We start from the raw sequence: 26,801 nt of genomic DNA, 5'->3' as shown, positions 1-26,801 counted from the left end.
CCACTTTTAAAGGACATCGGGCCTACTCAGATAATCAAGAGTAAGTAGTATTCTTATTTAAGGTCAATTGGTTAGCAACTTATTCTATGTGTAAGCTTAATTCCTTTCAGTCAGGTAACCTAACATTCAGTTGCCAGGAACAGGAAAGAGGACAAGTGTGAAGGAGCCATTCTCTCTTCTACACTCTTGTTCAACAGTCTAAATTGAGAGTTTGCATATAGATGGCAGGGGATAATGAGTGGGAAAGGTATTTGGGAATTTTGTAATTCAAGATTCCTTTCAAATACAAGGAGGCTCTGAGGCTTGACCAGAATTGACATTTCCCCTAAAATGCAGATTCCGCAAAGCCATCCATTGCTCTGCGTGTTAGATGAAGTTAGTTATGTAAACGGGCTTAGCTTAGAGGCCAACAAACAGGACTCAAGAAGTTCTTGATGAATCTTGATGAGGAGGGTGGGCGAAGTTCTCTGAGTGACATCTGGAGATAGTTTGAGAGATTTCCGGAGAGGAGTGGGTGAGAAGCGCCTGCCCTTGACTGAAGCTGAGTGAAGAAAATTCCAGCAAAATAGATCGTTTTGTTAAAGCTTCTGAATCAAGGGCTTGGCAGAGGGCTCTGGTTTTAAAAAGTAGCTAATTATCAAACCTCCAGGCAGTGGATCCTGAACAGAATGAGGAAATTTGTGTTTTTTATAGGCAAAGATTATATTTCACTTAATTCAAGGCTCGATACATGGCAGTAGTTTCATTTCTTATTAAGATCGTAAACGAATTATTAAAAAGTTATGGGTATAGGTTCCACCGAGATTTGAACTCGGATCGCTGGATTCAGAGTCCAGAGTGCTAACCATTACACCATGGAACCGCCACGCGCGTATAGCCGCCTTCAGCTGCCTAATCCTTAGAGAACCCCGCCCCCATGCACAAACCCACCACCTAAAGGAGGCTCACGCCTCTCAGTACGCCGCTTCCCAGCATGGTGGCACAAGAAATGAGCGAGGGGCCACCAGAACTGTGGTCAACAGTGAACTTAAGACTGAAGTTTCCTACATGAGCCTCCTTTAGAAGCGAGAATTTTTAAAGACCGACGCTACGCGAAGAGGAACTCCCACACTCCTCCCTTCGCGGCTCAGGGGCGGGGCACGACGCCATCTCCCCGGAAGTACTTCCCCTTAGGGGCTGGGGCTTGCCGGAAGTGGCGCAGCGGCAGGGAGGGACTCTTCACCGGGTCCGGCAGCTGAAGCTCGGCGCTCGGGTTACCCCTGCAGCGACGCCCCCTGGTCCCACCGGTACCACTGCTGCTCCCGCCCCTTCGCTCCTCGGCCGCGCCATGGGCACCCGCGACGACGAGTACGACTACCTCTTCAAAGGTGAGGCTGTCGGCTCTCGCACTGTCGACCAAGTCCCGTGCGGGGGCCCGGGACACTCCCGGGGGACCCGCGTGCGGGCCGCCCCTGCACTGAAATGGGCCTGCCTCAGTCAGCCCTTGGTCCTGCGGTCCCCTGGTTATCGCCTCTCCTCCCCTCAGACGGTGGGTCCGATCACACATTTGTCTCCTAGCGGGACCCGTAGGCCTCCGTAGCCTGAGAGCCCCTCACCGTGTCCTTCTCACGGCGGACTGCTTTCTCCGAAATCGTGTAATTCCTTCCCTGGGTTCTGGGGCTCCGCCGCCCCTCCCACCATCTCTGGTTTCGAGCTTAGCGCCCCCTCCCTTTCTGGATGCTCTTTCCCCGACTGACATCCCCTCCGACCGGCCCTTCTCTCCTCTGGGCTTATCCTTGGCCGCGGACTCCCACTACAGGTCTTTTTTTTAATCTGCCCCCCCTTTCCCTGGGAGTGAGCCTTTCCTCTGCGTCTCCTCATCGCCCCTCCCTCGGGTGGCCGCCCCTCTTAGCTAGATTCTCCTGTCCCGGGGCCAGGTCCTCATAAAATCAGAGCGGGCCGAGGTCCCCCACCCCCACCCCTACCCGCCTCGCTGTTCTCGCGGTCAGTAACCTTCTGGTACTGCTCCCTGGTTCCCAGCTGATAGGCACCCCTCTCTCTCTGCCTGCCCTCCTCAAATTGTGTTTAAAGCTCCTGTGTCTTCTCCGGTACGACCCGGGTGGTGGATAGGAGGGCAGAAGGGGTTGTCCATCACCCACGCGCGCACTTGTCGCAGTGACCCGGCAGGCTGATAGGACTTCCCACCTAGCCTTTTTTCCTCCTGCTGTCTTTACCCAGCTGCAGCTAGCCCGGGATAAATCTTCACTTCGTTCGCGAGAAAGGGTTGCGGATGGGTGGTGGCTGTATCCTTGCCAGACCTGAAGGCCCAGTTCCTGAACAGGAAAGGTTGTGCCCTGCCCAAATACTAGCTTGCTTATCACTATGGACTGGTTGCTTCCTGCTGCAACACTGGGAGGATCCAACAGGAAGGGAAGAGCCCTAGTTGGCCGTATACCTTTCCCAAACGGTGGGAGGTGGGGTGGGTGGTGGGTGGTATTTGTGTACTCTTTTTGGTTAAATTTATATTTATTATAAGGTAGGGAAACATGTAGTGCCCGTGGACAGATATTGGAGGATGGGAAGTGGGTAGAAAGCAGTGCTTATGAGTTGAGTCTGAAAAGAATCCAAATAATTTTTTTTCAATCAACAAAGATAAAGGATACAGCTTTCACTGAGAAAAGACTACAGTGAATGCTTTTTTTGTTCAGTGAATGGGCTCTCACTTTGATAGTCTTTTTCTGCTGCTGAATTAGAAGGGCAGCAATCAGTAGTGTGCTGAACAAAGATCTTTACCAGGGGGGAAGAAGCCATTGCTATTAAAGCTTTACTGTGGAGGGTGGAGTTTAAAAAGAATATTCAGCATGATGACTTTTCCTGACTTTGCCATTGGGTGCTAAGAATGATTGACTAAACAAAGCAGGAAACATTTCTTTGCTTTACCAATACTTTGCAAATCTTTTATACTAGCTGATGATATATACTTACTCCTCTGAGAAGTATATTCTATTATATAGGGTGAGTATCTTTCTTATCACCCTTTTCTTCATATTGGAAGGTAATTTTCAGATAAGAGTATTTAATTTTACAACTACAAAAAGGAGACATGGAGTATTTGCACACTGTTTGCTGAAGGCATCTGAAGTGACATGAAATTACTTGAGTCCCTGGAGACTTTGGGGTTTAGTCATTAAAGGGAGGTTTGTTTTTTAAAATACTGTATAATAGCAGTGGGCAGGTAGCTTCCTCTGAAGTAATTTTGAACAAGATAGACTATCAAGGTATTTCTCTTGTTTGTTATAGAAAGCCCCTCCTCCCAAAGATGATAATTTTCCTGGATTGGCTTATGGAATTTTAATTTAGTTTTGGTGTTAAACCATCCTTCTAACAATGAGAAAATAGAGCTTTGGAATCACACCTGGTTTAAAATCCTGATGAGTTAACATTTGCATTGTGACCTTGTGAAAATTAGTTTTTTTTCTTTTTTGAGCCTCAGTTCCTCATCTATATAAAGGAAATACCGTAATACCTGTTTCTCAGAAGTGTTGTGATGAATAAACAAGTCAATGAAATTTTAGCTCCTGAACTCAGTAAATGGTAATAAGATGAAAGAAGTGACTGACTTTTTTTTTTTAGTTTCTCTTAAATCTTTGTATATTATAAGAGCATTTACATATTAGTGAAGAAACAAAACTAGGAAATTTCTAAAGCATTTTATGTTTTTATGTGTTATTTTTTCATTTTGTTGAACATTTTGCTGTTTAAGGTAGGGTGTTTAAAAATTCTGCTGAGAAGAATTTCCACTTTTTATAAACTCCTACAGGATATGAGTCACTTTTTTTTAAAAAAAACCTCATTGTTGATTACTTAGCCAATTTTTTATTTATATAATTATTTTAAAACAAAGCAAGAATCATTTTAAAGTGATTTTATTTTGTAGAGATTTATTCTCTAAGATGAACTGCAGCTATATCTACTTGGAAGAAGGCTTACTGTAGCATACTTAATAGTTGAAAGAACTGGAGTTATAGTTTATAACTAACCAGTTGAAAATAAAGAGATATTTTTATAAGTATGTGGTGGAATGGTGTAAGGGTAATGTAATGTGGGGAGAGTTGGGAAGTTATTCTAAATTATGTATTTGTTTTGAATAAATTAATGTACATATATCTGTTCAAGCTCTACAGTGAGACTTTTGGGATGTGTATGTTTGGGGCTAGGCGGAATAAGATTTAAAAAAATTTTTTTTTTAGATTTAGTGAACCTTTATTTTATTCATTTATTTATATGCGGAGCTGAGAATCCAACCCACTGCCTCACACATGCTAGGCAAGTGTTCTACCACTGAGCCCCAGCCCCAGCCCAGGAATAAGTTTTTTTATGAGACACAGGTGAAGTGAACATCAGTCATAGTTTGTGTTTACATATATTGTGGAAGAAGCAATCCATTTGCAGTCACATATTCTGAATATTACTGGGAAGGTAGATGGTTATTTAGGGCATTTTCATTAACCATCAGCTGACTATACGAATGATCATAGGAACATCGCTGTTGTACATCTTGGTAGTTTTTCTTTCACAACTTTTGGTTGAGCAACTTGGTTTCTGCTGAATCTGGAAAAACTTGCTAGACTTCTGCCTTACTGAATGTATTTTAAAGACTTTTGATGAGATTGGACTATTAATATAGTTTAGAAATTAGAAATATCTTCAAGTTTATGAAAACCAGTGTGAAAATGATCAGTTACTCTTTCAGTTGATAATATCTAGAGCTGATGTGCTATATGTGATGTATTGGATTAAATTTTCATTCAGTAAATTAGTTTGTTGGAGAAAGTATAAAACTAAGTGATTGAAGAGGTGGGAAATTTTTATTACATAATGGATAATTAATATGTGTATTCTGCTTTATAGTATTTAGCAGTCTGATCTTTGAGTTCTGTATATAAACAAATTTAGTATTAGGTATTAGAGATAATGTTAAATTTCAGAGGATAAGGCTAACCAACTGAAGATAAATACTGTCAGATTATTTTGGAATTTCAAAAATGTTTAGTTTCGGGCTGGGGATGTGGCTCAAGCGGTAGCGCGCTCACCTGGCATGCGTGCGGCCCGGGTTCGATACTCAGCACCACATACCAACAAAGATGTTGTGTCCGCCGAGAACTAAAAAAAATAAGTAAATTAAAAAAAAAAAAAAAAAAAGAAAAAAAAATGTTTAGTTTCTGTTATTTAATGTTTAGATTCTGTTATTTACCTTGTTATTTACTACATGTGTGCCATATAGATGGCTTATAATTGTAAAATGTTTAAAGGGAAGTACTAAGATACTAGTCATAGACAACAGAGAAAAGTTATTGCAAATTCTTTTCTTGAATAATAGAATAATCATTTAGTTTATCATATTTTTAAAAAGCAACCAAGGAATTGGGGGTGTAGCCCAGTGGTAGAGCTTTTATGCACAAGGCTCTGGGTTAAACCCCCAGAAATAAAGAAGTAATTAAATATTGTCATCTAAATGAAAAAAACTGCTTTAATCATAATTATTTAAATTTGAGTCAATTAAGGAAGGTCTGTGAAGTTTTGTTTTTTAACTCATCATAGCCAGTTAATTCTCTTATGTTGCTTTCATCTTTCTATTTACTTATTAGTGAACCTAAATATAACCCTACCTGTTTTGATTTCTCATTTGGTAGCTGAATACAAGCAGCTTTCCTCAGCATCTTTTTGGCAAGACTATTCTTCTAAAACCATGTCTTCTGTTGTCATTTAAGATATCCTTTAACAAGTTGCTAGTCTTAATTCTGTCAAATTTGCCCAGTCTAGTTGAGATAATTATTATATATTATATAAAGCATTCGTGAATTTTGAGTTATTTTCAGATGAATGTAACTTCTTTATAATATTAAAATTAATTGGTTACATTGAGGGAAAAAATTTCCCTCAGTGTCTCTATCTATGGCAGCATAAGGATTTGAGGTTGGTGAAATAATGAACTTAATCTAGTTAAAAGTGGAGGTCAAAAGGGAAGAACCCAAAACTTGAATTCTAATTTTCTAAAGGTGATGTCATTCTAGATGTCTTGTTCACATGACTGGCTCATGAATTACTGATTGATATGAAGTGCCTATAAAGTAGAAGTGTTCTAATCTTTTATTTTTTCCTTTAGCTGTTCACACCTCAAGTTAGTATTTTATACTGCTCAGGTAGGGCTAGAATTGATTTAAAAATTTCTTCAGCAGAATATCTAGCCTCTTGTATTAAGCTTCAGTGATTGTATTCTATTAATAGGTAGACTATTATTGAAACTGGGACTTGACTTTGTAACTAGAATGGTAGGCCTTGGGAACTAACCTATCAGCTGATCATCCTATAAAATTTAAAGGGGATTATTTTTGTACATTGTTTTCATGACCTTGCCATCTTCTTCCCTCATATCCAAATAAAAGCATGTAATAATATATCTGTGTTTGCCACAGCACCTTTGACATCCTGTACTTGACTGTATAGTTAGAAATAACTATTCTTTGTGCTACATGGAGTCACTGCTGCCTGGATGATTTCTTGCTGAATCGGCTGATAGGGGAAGCCAGAAAGAGATATATTTGATAATGTCCTCTGTCCAAGATTGTTTAGAGGCCAGCTTATATTAGATTCTGTTACAAGAAATGAATACATAATGGACTCTTTTTCCTCTGACCAGAGTGTAGTGAGATCATACATGTTTTTACCTCCCTTTCCACCTGTATGACCAAATCCCCGTCTCCTGAGAAAGGCCTGGTCTGATTCCTTGGCCTTATTCTTGTATGTGGGACTTTATAGTCCTGGTGTTTAAATTCATCAGCTAGTTTAGATGGTAAGAAACATTAGTGATCAACAGTAAGAATAAATGCAGTGCTTCCTGAAATGCCAATAACAATTTTTACAAAGGAAAAAATGGTATCTACCTCAGATTCTGTAAACTGATGAACTCATTTCGGTCTTTAATTCACATGGGAAATGCTTTAAAACTTTTTTCCTCCTTATTGGGGATTCAACCAAGTGGTGCCCTGACCGCTAAGCAACATCCTTAGGCTTTTTCTTTCTTTCTTTCTTTTTTTTTTTTTTTTGCTGATGATTAAACCCAGGGAGTTGTTCATACTAGGCAAGTGCTCCACCACGTAGCTACACCTATTCTCCTTTTATTTTTTTTGTTTTGAGACAGGGTTCACTAAGTTGTTGGCTTCTAACTTGCAGTCCTCCTGCCTCAGTATCCAGAGTAGCAGAATAGCCAGGGATTATTGGTGTGTTTGCTCCCATTGTTTTTGAAATTCTTAAAAGTATGTTATTCCTTAGGTGAAAACATTAGTAAATAAAACTGCCTCTTACAGAAATCACAGGAAGTAAATTCATCTAATCAAAGCCCATTTTTAAAAAAATTCATGAAGTCATTAGTAAAAGTATGTGTCCTTCTTGCTTTGGTTTTGACTCACAGTATGTCAGTTATTAGTTAACTTCCTAGGGCCTCTGTTTGTTTGTTTGTTTTTTGGAGCAGGGGATTGAACCAGGGGCACTTAACACTGAGCCACATCCCCAGCCCTTTTTTTATATTTTTACTGGAGACAGGATCTCACCGAGTTTCTCTGTACCTCACTAAGTTGTTAAGGCTGGCTTTGAACTTGTGGTCCTCCAGCCTCAGCCTCCTGAGCCACTGGCTTTACAGGTGTGTGTCACCACACCTGGTTTAGGGCCTCTGTTTATCCTTAGGGAGGTGGGGCTTTTATTTGTGGAGGGGGGGTGCAGGAGTGTTATTCTTTAGCTTTGTGTCAGTCTGATAAATTCAGCTATTAAGGTCATTGTGGTTTCTATGAGTAAAGGTCATTGTAGTTTCTGTGATCTGAACAGCGAAGTTTGTAAACCTGATGTCTCATACTTTAAATGTTTCATCTTGTGGAAGTAGTCTTACCATCATATTTGATCTTTGATCAAGCTAAGTGGAATGTATTCATTCTCTTCTTCTCCATCCACCAACATCATTTTATTCAGCACCCTGCTCCTATCCCTTTTAAAAATTCAGATGCCTTTTTGTTGTTTTTTTTTTTATTTCTGATGCTTTTTTTTGTACTGGGGATGGAACTTATGGCACTTGACCACTGAGCCACATCTCCAGCCCTATTTTGTATTTTATTTAGAGACAGGGTCTCACTGAGTTGCTCAGTGCCTCACCATTGCTAAGGCTGGCTTTGAACTCGCCATCCTCCTGCCTCAGCCTCCTCAGCAGCTAGGATTACAGGTGTGCACCAGTATACCTGGTTCTGGTGTATTTTAATATCATGTTGATATAGCATTGGTAGTAATTGACTAGTGTGCCTATGATTAAAATTGTGTTTTTCAGGGCTGGATGCATAGGTTTTTGGTAGAGTGCTTAACTAGCATTTGTGAGGCCCTGGGTTTGATTCCCAGCATTGTTCCTTCACCTCAAAAAAAAAAAAAAAAAAGAGGGGTAGGTAGGTACTCTTTTTAAGACAGCATACTGTATTTGTGCAGGTAGAAATAGGTTAAAGAGAATAGACTGGTTTTATCACTTGGTAGGTCATAGGTCAAGAGCATGGGCTATTCAGTACCTTGTTCCCATCCCTTTTTAAAATTCAAATACCCTATCTTTTTTTTGCTTTATTTACTCTGAAGCCAAATTGCATTCTGTTGAAATTGTGAAGATATTCTGAATGTTTTTGCCTCATTAATCTGACGTTAATTTCTTCTTTTTTAGTTGTCCTTATTGGTGATTCTGGTGTTGGAAAGAGTAATCTCCTATCTCGATTTACTCGAAATGAGTTTAATCTGGAAAGCAAAAGCACTATTGGAGTAGAGTTTGCAACAAGAAGCATCCAGGTTGATGGAAAAACAATAAAGGCACAGATTTGGGACACAGCAGGGCAAGAGCGATACCGAGCTATAACATCAGCGTAAGTTTCATGTGTTTCAAGTTCTTTGAAATAGGTTGGCATCTAGTGAATTAGCTGACTTTTGGTATTGGAAAAGGTAGAATAGTCCTTCATTAACCTTGGGTAAACATTCTAAGACCCCCAGTAGATCCCTAAAATCACACATAGTATTAAATCCTCTTTTTTTTTTTTTTTTTTCTCTCATTTAATAGAAGAAACACTTTATGGCTTTTTCTTTCAGGTATTTGAATTACCAGCATCACTACTTTTGTTTTTGAAGTCATTTTTTAAAATATTTTTTTAGTTGTAAATGGACACAATACCTTTATTTTATTTATTTATTTTTATGTGGTGCTGAGGATCAAACCCAGTGCCTCATATGTGCTAGGCAAGTGCTCTACCACTGAGCCACAACCCCAGCCCTGAAGTCATTATTAAATAAGGGTTAGTTGAACACAAGCACTGTGATACTATGACAGCTGATCTGATAACTGTGAGGGGTTCTAAGTGACTAACAGGTGGGTACTTTATGCCATATGGATACACTGGGGAAAGGAATAAATCATGTCCTGGCCTGGATGGAGTGGGAGCTTATCATGCTACTCACAATGGCACTGATTTGTAGCTCATAAATTGTTTATTTCTAGAATTTTTGTCTAATATTTTTGGTCTATGGTTGACTGCAGATAACTGTTTAAAGTGATATTGCATATAAAACGGACTGTTATACTGTTTTCTTTTAAGAATTCCAATATTAGGAATTTGTAGAAATTATAAGTATGGTTTTGAAAAAATATATGATCCATATCTTGAGTTCTTCCTGGTGTTCACTTTTATCTGTGTTTGTTTTTTTGATAGTTAAATATATGTTTCTGTTTTCAGGTACTATCGTGGAGCTGTAGGTGCCTTATTAGTTTATGACATTGCTAAACATCTCACATATGAAAATGTAGAGCGATGGCTGAAAGAACTGAGAGATCATGCTGACAGTAACATTGTTATCATGCTTGTGGGCAATAAGAGTGATTTACGTCATCTCAGGGCAGTTCCTACAGATGAAGCAAGAGCTTTTGCAGGTTAGTAATATGAATTCCATGATATTACAGAATTCCATGATATTACAGTGATTCAGTATTTGTTACTGTTAATGTTTTGCAGTTTTGTTATACTTCCAATGATGGTAATAGATCTTAATAGTTTCAGAAAGATAATAATGGTCAGGCTGGGCAAGGGCTGGAGATGTGGCTCAATGGTTAAACACCCCTAGGTTCAATCCCTGGTACCAAAAAAAGAACAGTCAGCAAGAATTAACTGTTTTGAAAGTTCATTGTGCTGATTCTGGGTCTAAATTCCTAGGGAGTGTTAGGGACCATTAGGGATTCCACTACTTAGCTATAACTTTTTTGTCTCTTGCCTGAGTTCTGGTGTGGACATTTCGGTAGATGCAATTACCTGAAGCAACATTGTGCATTCTTGGCTAGTAAATGTCATGACCTTGCACTAGTTATTATATTGTAATACTTTAACATATTTTAGTGTAGTAGGCAAGAAGCAGCTTTATTTCAAATAATACAGTTACAGAATTCTTAGTGATAGCATAGCTGTGTGGTTGACAGGGAGGATAGTGAAGGATGAAATAGCTGAGTGTTTGATGAGTTTTACTATATTTTAGTAGTATCATTCATTGCTAGTGGTAGTATTTAGATACAGCAAGTTATTTATTTTAATTAAGAACCCATTAACCAGGTATGGTAGTGGGTTCTAGGGTTCTATAGTCTCAGCCACTTGGGAGGAGTTCAAGAACAGCCTGGGCAAAATAGCAAGACCCTATCTTATTTTAAAAAAAAAAAAAATCTGAATGAAATTTCTCACTGTTATTTTTAATCTACTAAAATGCAAATTTAATGGTGCCCTTAACAGTCCAGAAGTTGGGGAGGTCTAAGAAGTTATTTCCTTTTTTGAAGGCCAGGGTAAGCTCATTGTAAGAGTGACTACTTAGTATGTGCAAGACCCTATGTTAGATCCTCCAGCACCATGGGGATGGGGGTTGAGAAGAAAGATTGTTGACTTCTTACTGGAATCAGATCTTAGACTGAAGATACTGCTCAGTGGTAGAGTGCTTGTCTTAGCCCTTGCATTGTGAGGCCGCAAGTTTGATCCCTAGCACTGCAAAAAAACAAAACAACCCCGAAACTTAACAAGACTGAAGTTTTTGTGTCTCTCTGCAGAAAAGAATGGTTTGTCATTCATCGAGACATCTGCTTTAGACTCCACAAATGTAGAAGCTGCTTTTCAGACAATTCTAACAGGTAAGCCATTTTCATGTTTTATCAGTGGGATTGGAAGTTTTAGGAAGGGAATTTAAATTAATTAATCAGGAAACTATATATTATACCATCTGGGACCGTCATTTGAGAGCTACCAGAAAGAGTGGTTTATAGAGTATAAAATTAGGTAGAACCCTTGCTTGTTGCAAGCACTTCAATCATCCTAATTCATCCAGTTTATGGTGGGAAAAATACTTTGAAAATAGTCGTTCACTTCCATATGTTTAGGTCATGTATTTTATACTTCATGGTCAAAATCACAGGTTAGGTTCAAATGTACTTTTACAAGGTATATATTCAGATCTTGGCTGTGGAAAGATATAAATGCCCTTTTGAAATTAGGCAAGGAAAATAAAAGGCTAGCGGGAATTATTTTTAAAAATCTAAGTGAAAAAAACAAGGGTAAAATTTTCCCATGATATATTATAGAAGCAAGATGTTACTTGTAGATAAAGTCAGCCAGTGATCCATATAGAAAAGTTTAAACAAATAATGGGAAAGGACAAAGTTCATGCTGTTTTGGAATGTGGATGACCAGGTCAGTCTCCCTAAAGACTTTTTTTTGTGCTGACTCATATTTACCTAACTTTTTATTTGACCAAATTACCATCAAATATAGTTTTAATCCTTTAATAAGTACTTTGATGGTTTGCTTTTAAGTAGTTTTAGATTGTGTATCACCTTTAAGAACTCATGAGTTATAGTCTTTAATATGGAATGCAGTCTTATGTGGCTGAAAAGTCTGTTATGTAGAATTCTTAATATTAGTTTTCCATTATGATGTAACAGGTTAACTTAGACTTTGTAGGCAGCACCAGTTTTTAAAGTATTCTCTTATTTTACTGTAAAAAATCCTAGGAATTAAGAGCATGGACAAGAAAGCCTTATGGTAGTCCTGACTCTTTAGCTTTTTATTAGCTCTGTAATCTTAGGCAAGTTTCTTAACCCTTAACAAGTCCTTAATTTGTTCAGCTGTAAAATTCAGATATGTTTTGGGGAGGTAATACTTTCTTTTTGAGAGAGGGCTTATGTTTTTAAAACCTTGAGATACGATTTGATATGGTCTAACTTGATTCTCATATTTCTGCTAATTTTTTTTTCTTTGTCTCTGTAACCCACAGAAAACAGTGTTCTGTCACTAAGATGTCTGCTCTATACTGTGAAAATGAGTATAATTAGGGCCTATAAAGTACTTAGCTATCCCTGAATATTTGATAAATTAGTAGTTAAATAGTAAGTAAGGCATGGCAAAAAAGAAATTTCTTGAACATAAAATAAACATTAATGATTTACATACCTATTTTATTAGAATCGTCTTGTTATCTGAAGAATACAGTTACTAAACAACTAGTGCTAGAGTTGGATAAACAGTTTGGGAACACAGTACTTTTCTTTAGAATTTTGTGTGTGTCAGGTTTCACTGCAGATTGTACCAAACAAAGTGAGATTTGACTAAATATGCAGTATGTCTGCAAGTTCTGCTTATTTTCTTTATAACCCCTTGTGTGGATTTTATTGAGTCAACATATAGAGTACTACATTGAGACCTAGGAATTTGAAGGTTTTTACTTTTTTAGTTGCTCCTATGTAATTCAAGTCACTGAGCCACTCTTGTCCTTGGATTCACAGTGTTTTAACACTTGTGAATTAAATCTCTTTAGAGGTCTGAGTCTCTTCATGCCTCTGAAAACCTCACTTGAGAAAACCTTTTAGGCAGTCCTCATTGTTAGGATATTTTTTATGTCCTATTAAATCTCCTCTACTGTAATTCTAGCTCATTTATTCCAATCTCAATTTCTAGCAGTTTGTTCTGGTACTAAGTGAAGATGAAGCAAGTTCTTTTTTCCATCTGGAGTTCATTGTTGTATGCATCGTTTTAACCTCAAACTTCTGACCCACTCAGACACAAACTTAATTAGCAGTGATGAATACTTAAATTAAGCTGTTTTGTCCTTAAAGATGAACATCTAGCTATTTTCTTAAAATTTTCCCTAGATTATTACTGTTTTTTTTTAAAAATTGTCAATGGACCTTTATTTTTTTTATTTATTTATTGATATGTGGTGCTGAGAATCGAACCCAGTGCCTCACAGATGCTAGGCAAGCGCTCTGCCACTGAGCCACAACTCCAGCCCTCTAGATTAAACTGTTTAAAAAAATTTTTTTTAGTTGTAGATGGACACAATAACTTTATTTTTCATTTATTTATTTGTATGTGGTGCTGAGGATCAAACCCACATGTGCTAGGCAAGCGATGTATCACTGAGCTACAACCCCAGCTCCTAGATCAAACTTTTGTTACTGCTAAATGTTGTTTGAAAGCAAAGACTTTTAGTTTTACTATTACTTTTCTACTTTACATTTACTGTTTCCTCAGCTTCCTGCATAATTCTGAGTGTTGATCCCCGGGATCAAAGGTCACTGCATATGGCAGCAGACCTCTGTGTTGTTTTGCATGTGTTAGGATGTTTGTTCTAAACTTTTCTTCCTTTTGTATTCCTGTGAGCATGGACAAAACAGGAAAGAGAATAGTAATCTCATTACAATTAATTATACCTTTAACATTAAGGAAGAGTTTATTATTTTAAAAAATTTTTTTAAAAATACTTTTTTAGTTGTACATGGACACAGTATCTTTATTTATTTATTTTTATGTGGTGCTGAGGATCAAACCCAGTGCCTTACATGTGCTAGGCAGGCGCTCTACCATTGAGCCACAACCCCAGCCCTAATTTGTTTTATTTTGATATTGTTGGAATAATAAAATAGTAGCTTTTTAATGTTTTTTTTTTTTTTTTTTTGTACTAGGGTTTGAACTCAGGGATGCTTAACCACTGAATCATCTCCCCAGCCCTATTTTTATTTTATTTAGAGACAGAATCTCACTGAGTTACTTAGTGCCTCACTTTTGCTGAGGCTGGCTTTGAACTTGCAGTCCTCCTGCCTCAGCCTCCCGAGCCTCTGGGATTACAGGCATGCTCCACTGCGCCCAGCTGGCTTTTTAATTTTTAAGATGCAGCATTATCTTGTATTGGAAAGTGTATCTGTGTTATTAAGAGTTAGTTGTAGGGCTGGGGATGTGGCTCAAGCGGTAGCGCGCTTGCCTGGCATACGTGTGGCCCGGGTTTGATCCTCAGCACCACATACAAACAAAGATGTTGCGTCCGCCGAGAACTAAAAAATAAATATTAAAATTAAAAAAAAGAGTTAATTGTAGTGTTTGTTTTAGAATAGACTGTGGCATTTGTGATATTCTTGACATCCATGCATTTCACAATGATTCTATAAGATGATTTTTTTCTTGGTGATACGAGTGATGAAACCCAGGGAGCACTACCACTTGTACCACCAAAAAAAAAAAAAAAAAAAAAAAAATCATCTTATGGAATCATTGTGAAATGTATGGATGAAACCCAGGGAGCACTACCACTCAGCTATATGCCTAGCCCTTTTTATTTTTATTTTGAGATTTTTGAGACAGGGTCTTCTAAGTTGCCTAGGCTGCCTCAAATTTGCCATCCTAACTCAGCCTCCTGAGTCACTGGTATTACAGGTATATGCCACCATACACAGCCTACAAGATGATTTTATTGGTGGGCATTGTTTTAGAGACAGATGGTACATGAATTAGCCTAGTAGATTGCTCAGAATCTGCATTTCAGTGCAGCTTTGTTTTTGTTCCTCAAGCTCACTAAGAAATGATTTCTAACCATGTTTATCATACTCTTATTTTTTCTTCTAACTTTGCATTTTGACAATTTCAAACTCAACAAAAGTTTGTAGTAGTAGTACAAAGAATTTGTAAATAATCCTTCACCCATATTTATTTATCAAATTGAAACAGATTGAAATCCCCCCCCCATAAGAACAGCTTTCTTATGCTGAGAATGGAAGCTAAAGGGCAGCAAACCCCCCCCCCCATCTGATATATGCCAAAGAAATTGAGAGCAGATATTGCCCCCTCCTAAGCCATGTGTTGCACAGGCTAACTAAATCCACATAGTACATTTCCTGCCTTTTGTCTCACTGCAGTGCCTCTTTTACTTTAAAGCTCTGCTTACACATGGTGGGGCTGCCTGTAATCTCATTGATTTGAGTGGCTGAGGCTGGAGGATTACAAGTTCAAGGCCAGCCTTAGTAATTTAGTGCAGATGAGTGCAACCCTGTCTCAAAATCTGCGCCACATCTGAGTAAGTGGCAGACATACTGCCTCTTATTCCTAAGTACTTTTCTGTATGTATTTTCTAAAAAACAAGGACATTTTTTTTTTCATAACTATAGTACAGTGATCAAAACAGACAGAATAGTGCTACATCAACAGCTATAGATCTAATTCTGATTTTGCCAGCTGTTCTTAGTAATTTTCTTACTAGCAAAAGAAAGTTTGAGATCAGGTCATGCATTTCATTCAGGTGGTTTATCTCTTCAGTTTCCTGAACCAGTTCCTTTAGATTTCTTTTTCTGGGGCTGGGTACTGGAGATTGAACTCAGGGGCCCTCAACCATTGGCTACATCTGCAGCCCTATTTTGTATTTTATTTAGAGACAGGGTCTCACTGAATTGCTTAGCACTTCTCTTTTGCTGAGGCTGGTTTTAAACTCTTGATCTTCCTGCCTCATCCTCCTGAGCCACAGGGATGACAGGATGCGCTACTGCACCCAGCTTTCTTTCTTTCTTTTTTTTTTTTTTTAAACATTGAGTTTTTGAAGGGTACAAGCCTGTTATTTTGTACTGTTTCTCAATTTGGGCTTGTCCTGTGTTTCTTCATGAAGACATTAAATTCATGTTATACACTCTCAGCAGGAATGCCACAGACTTGTTCTCAGTGCAAAGTCTTGTGGTAATTGGTTTATCTTAATTGTTACAGATGTTGTAATTTCTTTTCTTTTTTTTTGTATCAGGGATTGAACCCAGGGGCACTTAACCACTGAGCAACAGCCCCTTTCCTTTTCATATTTTATTTAGAGGTCTCTCCAAGTTGTTTAGGACCTCTCTAAGTTGTAAGGCTGGCTTTGAACTCTCATATCCTCCTGCATTAGCCTCTGGAGCTGCTGGGATTATAGATGTGCGCCACCATGTCCAGCTAAAGACAAATTCTTTATTCTGAGACTGAAAGAATTTTAATTCATTTAGCATATTGGCCTTTTAAAAAAGAGACTAAAGTTTTCAGATATTAGAGTAGTAAGAATATTTTAATTAGATATAGTAGATTGTTTGTTCTTGGCATGGGGTAGCCCTTTAAAAAAACGTATTAAGTATGTCAGATAGGTTTTTTTTTTTTTTGACCTTCAAGAAGCTTATGTGATGAGCAATGAATTTGAAGAGCTCTAACAAATTAAAAGCTCTACCTAGACTGTAGTAGAATAATGCAGGTTTCTGTTTTCACATATTTGAAGATTGTCAAGAGGTTTTTTGTTTTTTAATTTATTTTTTAGTTTGTAGTTGGATACACTGTCTTATTTATTATGTGGTGCTGAGAATCGAACCCAGTGCCTCACACATGGTAGGCAAGCACTCCAACACTGAGCCACAACCCCAGCCCCATGTCTCAAGAATTTTAACTCTCATCACCTAATTTGGAATAGTTGCATTTACTTCCTTAGAATTACTAACACTTAATCCACACTTTCAGTAGAGTAGAAATAGGTATGTGTCTTTTTTATTTAGCTTTACCTTGTTATATTTAAAGCTATTTTATATTAATATTTTACTTTAATTTGGATCTTCTATAGGAGATCCTGATAGAATGATAAAGTAGGATTCCTTTTCTTACTAACTTTTATACATTTTGAAAAGGGACTGCACAGGAATTAGTTTAAATGTTCATTTGGTTCTAAATGAGAATGTGCCCTTGAAAGAGGGAAATATAGTACTTGCTTTTTGTTTTAGCAAGTTACTAGTCACATCCTCTTTCTCCTACTGAAATAACCTTCTCTAATCAGATACCAGCTAGTAAGTACCTGCTTCCTATTTCCTTTTTAAAAATATTTATTTATTTATTTAGTTGTAGTTGGATAGAATACCTTTACTTTATTTATTTATTTTTATGTGATGCTGAGGATTGAACCCAGGGCTTTGCACGTGCTAGGCGAATGCTCTACTGCTGAGCCATAACCCCAGCCCTCCCTATTTTCTTATCAGTCTTTTTTTTTTTTTAAATGACACACCTAGTTGGGAGAGACTTAATTACTTGTAGAGCCTCTTAGAACTGATTATTCTTGAAAGAAAAAAATTTATTTTCTGATCAACATTTCCAAATGTTTTTAATTGCTTTTTGGTATTTTTATTAGTACATATCTTTTTAGTTGCTGGAGTAAATGCAGCACTAATCCATTTTTAAAAGTATGTAGTACTTGCAGACAGTTACACAACACTGCTCAAATTTCTTGCTTTGTAATGAGATCTCTTCAATTATTTACTTCTCTGTGTTCTCTGAGAAGTCTCCCTTTGCCTGTCTTTGGTATTATTTATATTTGCCCTTTTAAGTAAGAACCTGCATTTTGTTTTTGTTTTTGTTCTCCTAATTTTTTCAAAACAGCTTGAAAATAAGTTAAAACGTATATAAGAGTCATGTATTTAATTATTTGCCCTTGGGGGGGAAAAAAGACTTGTGTAGTTTGGCATTAAAGAGAAAACATAAAGAATAAATGAAGGTATTGTGTCTGACTATAACTAAAAAATAAAAATTAAAAAAAAGAATAAATGGTATGGTTTAACCACAAGCTGATGATTATCTTTATTCACTAGCCTCGATTGAATGATTGAAGGATAAATCCTTTTCTTTACCTTTGACACCCTCCCATCCCATCTCTTCCTGTCAAGAAAAAGAATAAGAATGAAGACTCAGTCTCCTTTATGGTTTTTTTTTCCTCTTTTAATCAGCAGCTTGTCTTTATTGTAATCTAGTTTTTTCCTCAAATACTTCTTCAAATTTAAACTACTGTCACCCTCAGACTTAAATTTTAACCAACCCCACCAAAAAAAGCATAAGAAAAGGTACATTCTGTGCAGTTGTCAGTGCTCTTATTAGTTTATGCATTGATTTGATGACAGTTTGCTATTGTTAATCTTTGAGGAATTCGTTCTTAATTTTTTTTTTGGTGATGCTGGGGATTGATTTTGTGGTACAGGGCCTTGTGCAGCGAGGCAATTACTCTACCACCTGAGCTATATCCCCAGCCCTCTTACTTAATTTGAAAAAAATGTAGGAATTCAATTAATTCTTTCCTTTTTCTTTAACTTTTCTTATGGAAATTTTCTAAACTATTGAAAATGGAAAAGTATCTTAACTCCCAGATAGCCATCAACAACTATCAGCTTGCCATAGTCTTTCTTCCACCTGTTCCCTCCTCCATTATTTTCAAACAAATCCCAGATATTACATCATTTTGTGCCTAACTAATTCAGGATGTGTGTCTAAAAGATTAGGTCTTAAACTCATAACAACAACAACAACAAAACATTAAAAATTGGCAGTAATTCTTTATTATCATCCATTATTCAAACAATATTAAAATTTTTTGACTCAAAATTTTTTATTACTGTTTGAATTAGGTTCCAAATGATATTCATACATTACAGTTTGTTGATATGTTCTCAAATCATTTTGCAGATATACTTTTTACTTCATATCTTTTTTTAAAATATTTATTTTTTAGGTGTAGATGGACACAACACAATGCCTTTATTTTTATGTGGTGTTGAGGATTGAACCCAGGTCCCGCCTGGGCTAGGCGAGTGCACTACTGCTGAGCCACAATCCTAGCCCTTCATATCTTTTATAATTTAAAAATCTTCAAATATTACAGAGATAATATAGTGACTACCCATAATCATCTGGATTTATCAATTGTTGCCGCATTTGGTTTCTCTCTTAATGCATGTATATATTTCCCCTACTTTAAGTTTTTGGAAAGTAATTTGAAAATATTATGGCACTTTGGTACTAGATACTTGAGCATTTTCTCTCCTTAAAACAACTAAACAGCCATTGCTGAGGCTGGCTTTGAATTCCTGATCCTCCTGTCTCAAGCCTCCAGAGCCACTGGGATTACAGGCTTGTGCCACTGTGCCCGGCCTCAAAAGAAGAAATTTAATGACCAACAAATATATGAAAAAATATTCAGGGCCAGGGTTGTGGCTCAGGCTTGCCTAGCATGTGTGAGGCACTGAGTTTAAGCCTCAGTATCATATTAAATAAATAAATTAATTAAATAAGGGTTTTTTTTTTTTTTTTTTTTTTTTTATTGGTTAAATAAGGTTTAAAAGAAAAAAGGGGCTAGGGCTGTGGCTCAGTGGCAGAGTATTTGCCTAGCACGGGTGAGCACTGGGTTTGATCCTTAGCACCACATAAAAATAAACAAATAAAATAAAGGTATTCTGTTCATCTACAACTACAACAAAAATTGAAAAAAAAAAAGTTCAACATCTTTAGCATTTAGGGAAGTGCAATTCAAAACTATACTGAGGGGCTGGGGTTGTGGCTCAGTGGTAGAGTGCTTGCCTTGCATGTTTGAGGCACTGGGTTCGATCCTCAGCACCACATTAAAAAAAAATAAACAAAAAAAACTGTACTGAGATTTCATGTCATTCTGCTGGCGAGGATGTGAGGGAAAGGAATACTTATACATTGTTGGTGAGATTGTAAGTTAGTATAACCACTGTGGAAATCACTCTGAAGATTCCTCAAGGACTAGGAATGGAAATGCCATATGACCCAACTATATCACTTCTTGATATTTTTCTACAAGAAAGCATCCTAAGTGATACATGCATGCCCATGTAGAGCAGCACAGTTCACAATAGCCAAGTTATAGAACCAGCCTCAGTGTCCATCAACAGATGAATGGATAAAGAAAATGTGGTATATGTACACAATGGTGTTTTATTCAGCCATAAAGAATGAAATCATGTCATTTGGAACAAAATGGATGGAACTGGAGAGCATCATTTTGAGTGGAATAAGCCAGACTCAGAACGATGCTCTCCAATTTTAATAAGGACCTCATGAAAATAAAAGGGAGACCAGTAGAGCTGAGGAAGGAGATTGGAGGAAGGAAGGAAGGAGGAAGGATAAGGAGAGGTACTGGGAAAATCCAAAATCTACTAAAAAAATCACATATTACATTGACGGAATTGTTTTATATCTGGGGTATCAAGTAGAATTGACCCTAGCCATAGGTTGATACTAAACATTTGAAATATGGCTCATGGGTGAGAAATTGGTATATAAATTTTATTTAACTTAAATGGTAGTGTCTACCCTATTGGGCAGTACAGATATAGAACATTATTCTCATCTAATCTGAATTTATTTGTTTCCTCATGGCTAAATTCATTTTACCCATTTTTGGCAAAAATACTTGAGTTTCTGTAGAGGCATACATTGTATACTTCCTAGTACATCTTATTAGGAGGTTTATCATATCAAATTTGTTCCATTTTTTAAATTTCTTTACATTTTGAAGGTATTTATTTGGAAGGAGCATTGGGACAACAAAGATAAATAAGACATTCTGTGTTCTTAAGAAGTTTATAATCTAGTCAAAGTAAGACCAAATAAAATGTATTAAATACAGATACCACTGTGGAGAAGTTTAATTACATTTATTCATGCAGTTTTTTATTTTTCAACCATCCACTATATGCTATGTACTAGAGATACAGCAGTGAATGCCTGCTCAGTCAATCTGCCTCACAGATACAGTTTTAGTTCTTATAAATTTAATGTTTAATGAAGGAAGCAAACACTAAACAGTTAGTCTTGGTAAGTGTCATGAAAGTAAAATAGAGTGCATATAAAATCTTAAGTTGCCTCTTTGGAATGATTATTTAATTACAATTTAACTTTAGTTTAGGAGGTCGCTAGTATTCCTACTTCTCTTCCAAGAGTCTTTTTTTTAAGCATGTTTATGAAGTTTTGCTCTTCTCTACACAGCCTAGGAAGATACCTGATATGTCTGGTAATATAGATTTGTTTATTTATTTACACAATGTCGATGTTTATAGGCTTCTTTTGGTAAAGGTAGATCAAAAGTACTCTTATGATTTAATCCAAACCTATGCCTAAAAATTGTGTAATGCTTTTTAAACCAAGTTATGTTTGATTGACTGGTGAACCTTCCCCTCTGAAATGGAAAAGCCTTTGTTTCTCTTATTACAGTAATGGGTTGATTCTAATCAGTGGCTGTTTGAAAATAAAACTTTGAATTTATATGTTCTCTGTTCTATATTTTATCTGTATCTTTTATACCAACTCTTTATGGTTTATTTATAATAAGTATTCTTGGTTTTTCTCTTCATTCAGAGATATACCGTATTGTTTCTCAGAAGCAAATGTCAGACAGACGTGAAAATGACATGTCTCCAAGCAACAATGTGGTTCCTATTCATGTTCCACCAACCACTGAAAACAAGCCAAAGGTGCAGTGCTGTCAGAACATCTAAGGCGTTTTTCTTCTCCCCTAGAAGGCTGTGTATAGTCCATTTCCCAGGTCTGAGATTTAAATATATTTGTAAATCTTGTGGTCACTTCTGTGTTTCATTACTTCCTCATACTTATGAATTTTTCCATGTCCTAAATCTTTTGATTTTAGCTTTATAAAATCATCCACTTTGCCCCGAATGACTGCAGCTTTTTTTTTTTTCCATGCTATGGCTTCACTAGCCTTAGTTTAATAAACTGAATGTTTGAATTCCTCAATTATTGTTTACTTTTCATCATGGAAGCCTGTCACTGTAGGACACAGTAGAACCTGATCACTTGATGCTTGGACCTATTGGTCTTGATCAAATCAAACTAAGAAGACCCTAGAAATAAGCTATTATGCCACAGAGCAGGTTTTAAGTAATACACTCTTCTCTCAATGCAGTGTGTATTTTGACAAATCTAAGAATTGCCCTGTAAACATAGCAAGATTTTGAGAGTTTGAAAGTTTTCCATTATTCTGTATGTCAATTCTAAAATGCCTTAATAGGTTTATGTAGTTTAGTAAACTTTATTTTAAAATTTTTTGTAAGCATCAAAATTGATAGGAGTGGGGGGCACTTTTTTCTGGACCAGAATTATCTTAATAAATACAAAAGACTGTTATGGTTTGGGTAGGGGTACAGTTATGTAGCTATAAGTTAAATAGTGCTGCCTGGCAGGCTGGAAACTAGAAAGACTGAGGTGCCTCTGTTTCAGTGACCAGCCCAAACCATTTAACTGATCTCATTTCCCAGCAGTAGATTATGTGGCATTTTATTGCTTAGGCAATAACAGGTTTAATGCTGGACGTGTCAAATTTTGAAGTGTTAATTTTGTTTTAAAACCTTCCAGTGAGCGAAATGCAACCTAGTTTTATCACCATATCCACCAACAGGCATGGGTAATTGTTTTAACAATGCTTATCTTTGAATTTTACAGTGTATAATGGAATACAGTCCAGTTAAATCTTTGGTTTTAGTGTCTAAAGAATACAGAGGGAGGTAATTTATGCTCAAGTGGTATCATTTAAAGGCATGTATTCTTTTAGTACGTAAAATGAAATAGTACCTTGAGTTCAAATAGAATGCATTTAGGCATTGTAGAGACCTAAAATAATTTTTTTCCACTACATTATTGAAATCAATGGAGCAACTAAATAGTTTCTCATTCAGAAATGTGCACACTAATATTTAGTTTTACTTCCTTGTGGATAATATTAAGCACTTACTCTGCAGTTTTCTGAAACTTGTCAACTGCAGTGATACTATTCAGGATGATGGGATATCTGAAAAAATATATATGTGGGGGCTTGCATAGATTGCTATGTTTCATAGTTAATTTTCTGTCTTTTGCGGTGCTCATGATGTGTGGAGCACACGGAAGGCATTGCTGTAGTCAGTCATTTTTGGTTCTCTTCTGTAGCCATTTTATTATTTTAGTGTATTGGTTATAAAGATACTACTGTCTGTCTGTAAATTGCTACTTTGTATTTTATGCATGCTCTGTAACTTGATTTTTTTTTTTTTTTAGTTATTGATTTGGAATATATTCTCATTCTAATAAACAGTTATAGGGGGACTGTTCCTTATGTTGTCAGATTACATTTTTCATTTGAGTGCTTTGGATTCAGCATGGAATACTTGATTTTCAATAAGTAAGAACATAGGTCCTTGGATTACCGAGTAAACATTGAATTGGGGGTATCAGTTGGTGAGCTGAGGTTTGATTTTAGTCCTGTAGATCAATATGCCTGTCTTGGCAAAAGTATTCCCAGAAACATTACGGAATAGTCTCTGTGCTTCATATGTAACAGTGTCACCAAGTACAGGATAAAGGTTCCATCTTTGTTTTCTTCAGAAGTGATGGTAAATTTTTACTTTTTTTTTTTAAAGGAAAAATGTGAGGAACTAGATAGTGAATTGAAAATGAATAAAGTAACTTTGAATTTTAACCGAGTGTAGACTTATATGTTGCTTAGACATGGTTGAATCTTGAAGATCCAAGAAACATTAGATATATTAGAACATGACTTTGATTGCATTTCGACAAGTATCTTCATTGTGTAATCTGATTATTAATAGTCTAAGCATTATTTATGGACGAATTGTGTCAGGTAAGAAATATAACATTTTAAAATATTATGACAAGGCAGTTTAGAAATATGTTGCTGTTTGACCTTGCTTTTCTATTATTTTAACTTTTAATATTTTTAAACTGTTATAGTCTCCTGAAGTCAGTTAGATATTATACCTTGATTTAAATTTGTATGTCATTGTTCTCAAGTGCCATCTGTGATTTCTAATAGTAGTTGTCTCTATGCAAGGGGAGGTTATCATTTTGTTGAAAATGCTAAATTGTAATTCTAAGAAGAGGTGCTACCTAGTGACTTTTGCCATAAACTAAAGTGAAGAGTTCTGCAGAAAAGTTAGACTTTGTAAAAGTTTGGATTGTGCATTTCTTTGATTTTTTGGAAAATGAACATCTTAATTTTTGTCTTTGCTGACTTGTATTTACAAAATACAAACACTTTCTTTGGTTTGAGCTATTGTGATACACTCTTTCATCTACCCTAAAGAAAAATCTGTACTGTTTAGATATTTGCCACCAGCATTAAGACAAAGCACTTAATGGCTAGGTGTGTAATTAAGAACTTACTCCAACCTGTTTAGTTTCAATTTATAGAGCTTTACATTTTTTTTTTATTATTTTAACAGGAGAAAAATGGAAATTGCTTATCTGATGTCTCACACATATCATAAGCTTGAAAAAAAATTCAAAACAAAATGTGAATTTCATTTAGGATTGTATAGGACTTCCATTCACTGTGTAAAAAAAATGAACTAAGACAGTGAAGGGACCCCCATCCACCACATCATTTAATGGGTTAGAATAGTCAGGGACCTGTTACACTAGTGCTAAAGAGAAGAGAGCTGATTTTTCTTCTGATTGGGACAGTGTTGGTATCATACCCTTTTCTAGAATTGGGCAGGTCACTTTTTCCACTCACCTGTATAATTTGCTAAATAAATTGGTGTTGTAATTCTGGCGTTTAAAAGAATGGTATGTTCTCCCAAACTAGGAGTCTGATGATAGCAATAAAGTGATCCAGTACAGGGTGTTGTTACACCTTCAACAAGGAATCCATTGGGCTGAAAGATAATTTTAATTGAGGAATATGCATTTTCCTGAAAATTGAGTTGGAAGAAAGATTATTTGAAAGGATATTGTAATTCACAGCCAGACTGTGAATTAAGATTGAAAATGATGAGTATAATACAGCACTAGGCTGAGTGACAAGGACAGGTTCTAGTTATAGTTCTTATATTATTTCATCTCTGAGCTCACATTCTTCTAATTAAGGAAAGAGGCTGGATTAGATAAATTTCTGGGCTTTATCCAGATCAAAATCAGTAATCCTGCAAGTGAACTCTGTCTTAAAGTACTAAAGTCAAATTCAAATTTAAAAGAAAAAAGAGGTATAGATTTTATAAAATGTTTTGGTCTCACTACAATAACTTGATTTTAAAGTGCTCTTTATTTTCATGTTAACTCCATTAAATAAGATGAAAAGTTTCAGACCATTTACAAAATGACTGTCAGTTTTAACAGTGTACATCAATGTAATGTGTAAGGAAGAATACTTGATAGGCTGCTTTATCAACTGTAAATTAAAAGCAGCATGTTTTATGGTATTTGCTGTTAATAGAAATTCTGCTGACTATTAATGTATACTTTAAAATATATTCATGTCTGCGAGAAAACTTTTAAAAACATTTTGTGTTTAATTTTTTTTAAAAAATCTCTTTATTAGGAATCTATAAGAAGATAGACCAATCCACAGAGCTAGTTATCCACTAGAACCTGTGATTAAATCCAAGTGTATAGGTTTATGTGTACACACACATTGATATAAATGGCAATTTTTAGCCATTTATGTAATCTATTAATAATCTAAACATTATTTGAATTTGGTTCTTTTAACATTTAAACATAGGATTGATAGGGTTTCGTTTTGATTTCTTGTAATGGGGATTGAACCTAGGGGCACTTTACCACTGAGCTACATTCCCACCCCTTTTAATTTTTTATTTTGAGACAGGGTCTTGCTAAATTGCCCAGGCTAGCCTTGAACTTGTGATCTTCTGAGAAGCTGGGATTACTGGTGTATACCACCTTGCCCAGCTAGAGTAGTAGTTCTTGATACAGATGTGAACATAAAATATCATGTAGTTTTGTTGTTAACTAGTCTCTTACCAGTATCAGCCATGGCAGTGGAAATTAGTAGCCAAATAGGATTCCTTTCCTATGTTTCTATCAGTGTACTTTAACCTTGCCTCATACCACAAAATTTTACCCCATCCTACAGAGTTAAATGCCCTGCTTCTAACACCCATTCTCCTATGACAAACTCTTGTTTCTCAGTGTACCATTTTCTTAACACTAGAGAAGTGGTGTGGTTCCTTTTTTTTTTTTTTTTTGGTGGTGCTGGAATTGAACCCCAGAGCCTACTGCATGTGGAGCAAATATTCTACCACTAAGTTCTCTCCCTAGCCCTTGTCATATCTTTTGTTTGTTTGTTTTTTTAGTTATAGATGGACACAATATCTTTCTTTATTTATTTATGTGGTGCTGAGGATCGAACCCAGTGCCTCACACGTGTGAAGCAGGTACTCCACACTGATCCCCAGCCCCAGCTCCAGCCCATATCTTTAAGAGATTGCGGACCATTGTGTTAGCCTCTTTGCTAAAGCCTTTTATCATATGGGTTCAGGTATATTATAAAAGAAGAAAACATGCCTGGAATAGAACAGTCTGGAAAGCCCCAGGAAGCAACACTGTTTCTGTAGACTATCCTTGATCTGAAATCAGTCAGGGTTCTCTGTTATACAGGTTTACATTAAAATGAATGCCTAAAAACCAGTACTTTGTAAGATTTCAGGTTTCCATGTTTTCTCTTACACAATTTTCTGTGGGGTGGCAGGAGAGGGGAGGGCATCAGAAAACAATTGGTTAGGAGGCAGAAGCTAGAATGAGGAGATCTGATAACTGAAGTTGAAGACCAGAGCTTCAAGCTTCCATAGGTTTGGGTTGGACCACTACTCAAGT

General features: G+C 36.5%; 1 protein-coding gene and 1 non-coding gene across 3 annotated transcripts; one reads left to right on the top strand and one right to left on the bottom strand.

The window, feature by feature from the left end:
- Nucleotides 1-790: 790 nt before the first annotated feature.
- On the bottom strand, nt 791-862 carry Trnaq-cug (transfer RNA glutamine (anticodon CUG)). The gene has a single exon. It is a non-coding gene; the product is annotated as a tRNA-Gln (tRNA).
- Nucleotides 863-1,190: 328 nt separating this feature from the next.
- On the top strand, nt 1,191-24,236 carry Rab11a (RAB11A, member RAS oncogene family). Of its 2 annotated transcripts, none has more exons than XM_046426661.2 (5): nt 1,191-1,367; nt 8,726-8,921; nt 9,783-9,976; nt 11,129-11,209; nt 21,534-24,236. In XM_046426661.2, exons 1-5 carry the CDS (start codon nt 1,328-1,330, stop codon nt 21,671-21,673), a joined length of 651 nt encoding a protein of 216 aa, XP_046282617.1. In that variant the 5' UTR covers nt 1,191-1,327; the 3' UTR covers nt 21,674-24,236. The 2 variants fall into 2 exon arrangements, with proteins under 2 accessions (XP_046282617.1, XP_058429265.1); XM_058573282.1 differs by lacking the exon at nt 1,191-1,367 and adding an exon at nt 1,702-1,798.
- Nucleotides 24,237-26,801: the final 2,565 nt, after the last annotated feature.

This window comes from Marmota monax, unplaced genomic scaffold (assembly GCF_021218885.2).
Source record: "Marmota monax isolate L192 unplaced genomic scaffold, Marmota_monax_Labrador192_F-V1.1 WCK01_AAM20220418_F8-fsc00078, whole genome shotgun sequence".
In the NCBI taxonomy this organism is placed as follows: domain Eukaryota; kingdom Metazoa; phylum Chordata; class Mammalia; order Rodentia; family Sciuridae; genus Marmota; species Marmota monax.
Note: the sequence above shows the minus strand (reverse complement) of the source record. Positions and strands in the feature narration are given on the sequence as shown.

Excerpts from the sequence above, each read along its gene's own strand:
- Rab11a (XM_058573282.1), top strand. The coding sequence starts at position 1,717 with ATGCTCTTTCCCCGACTGACATCCCCTCCGACCGGCCCTTCTCTCCTC. Across the intron at positions 8,922-9,782 it reads TACCGAGCTATAACATCAGC|GTACTATCGTGGAGCTGTAG; the intron begins GTAAGTTTCATG and ends TTCTGTTTTCAG. Across the intron at positions 11,210-21,533 it reads TTTTCAGACAATTCTAACAG|AGATATACCGTATTGTTTCT; the intron begins GTAAGCCATTTT and ends CTCTTCATTCAG.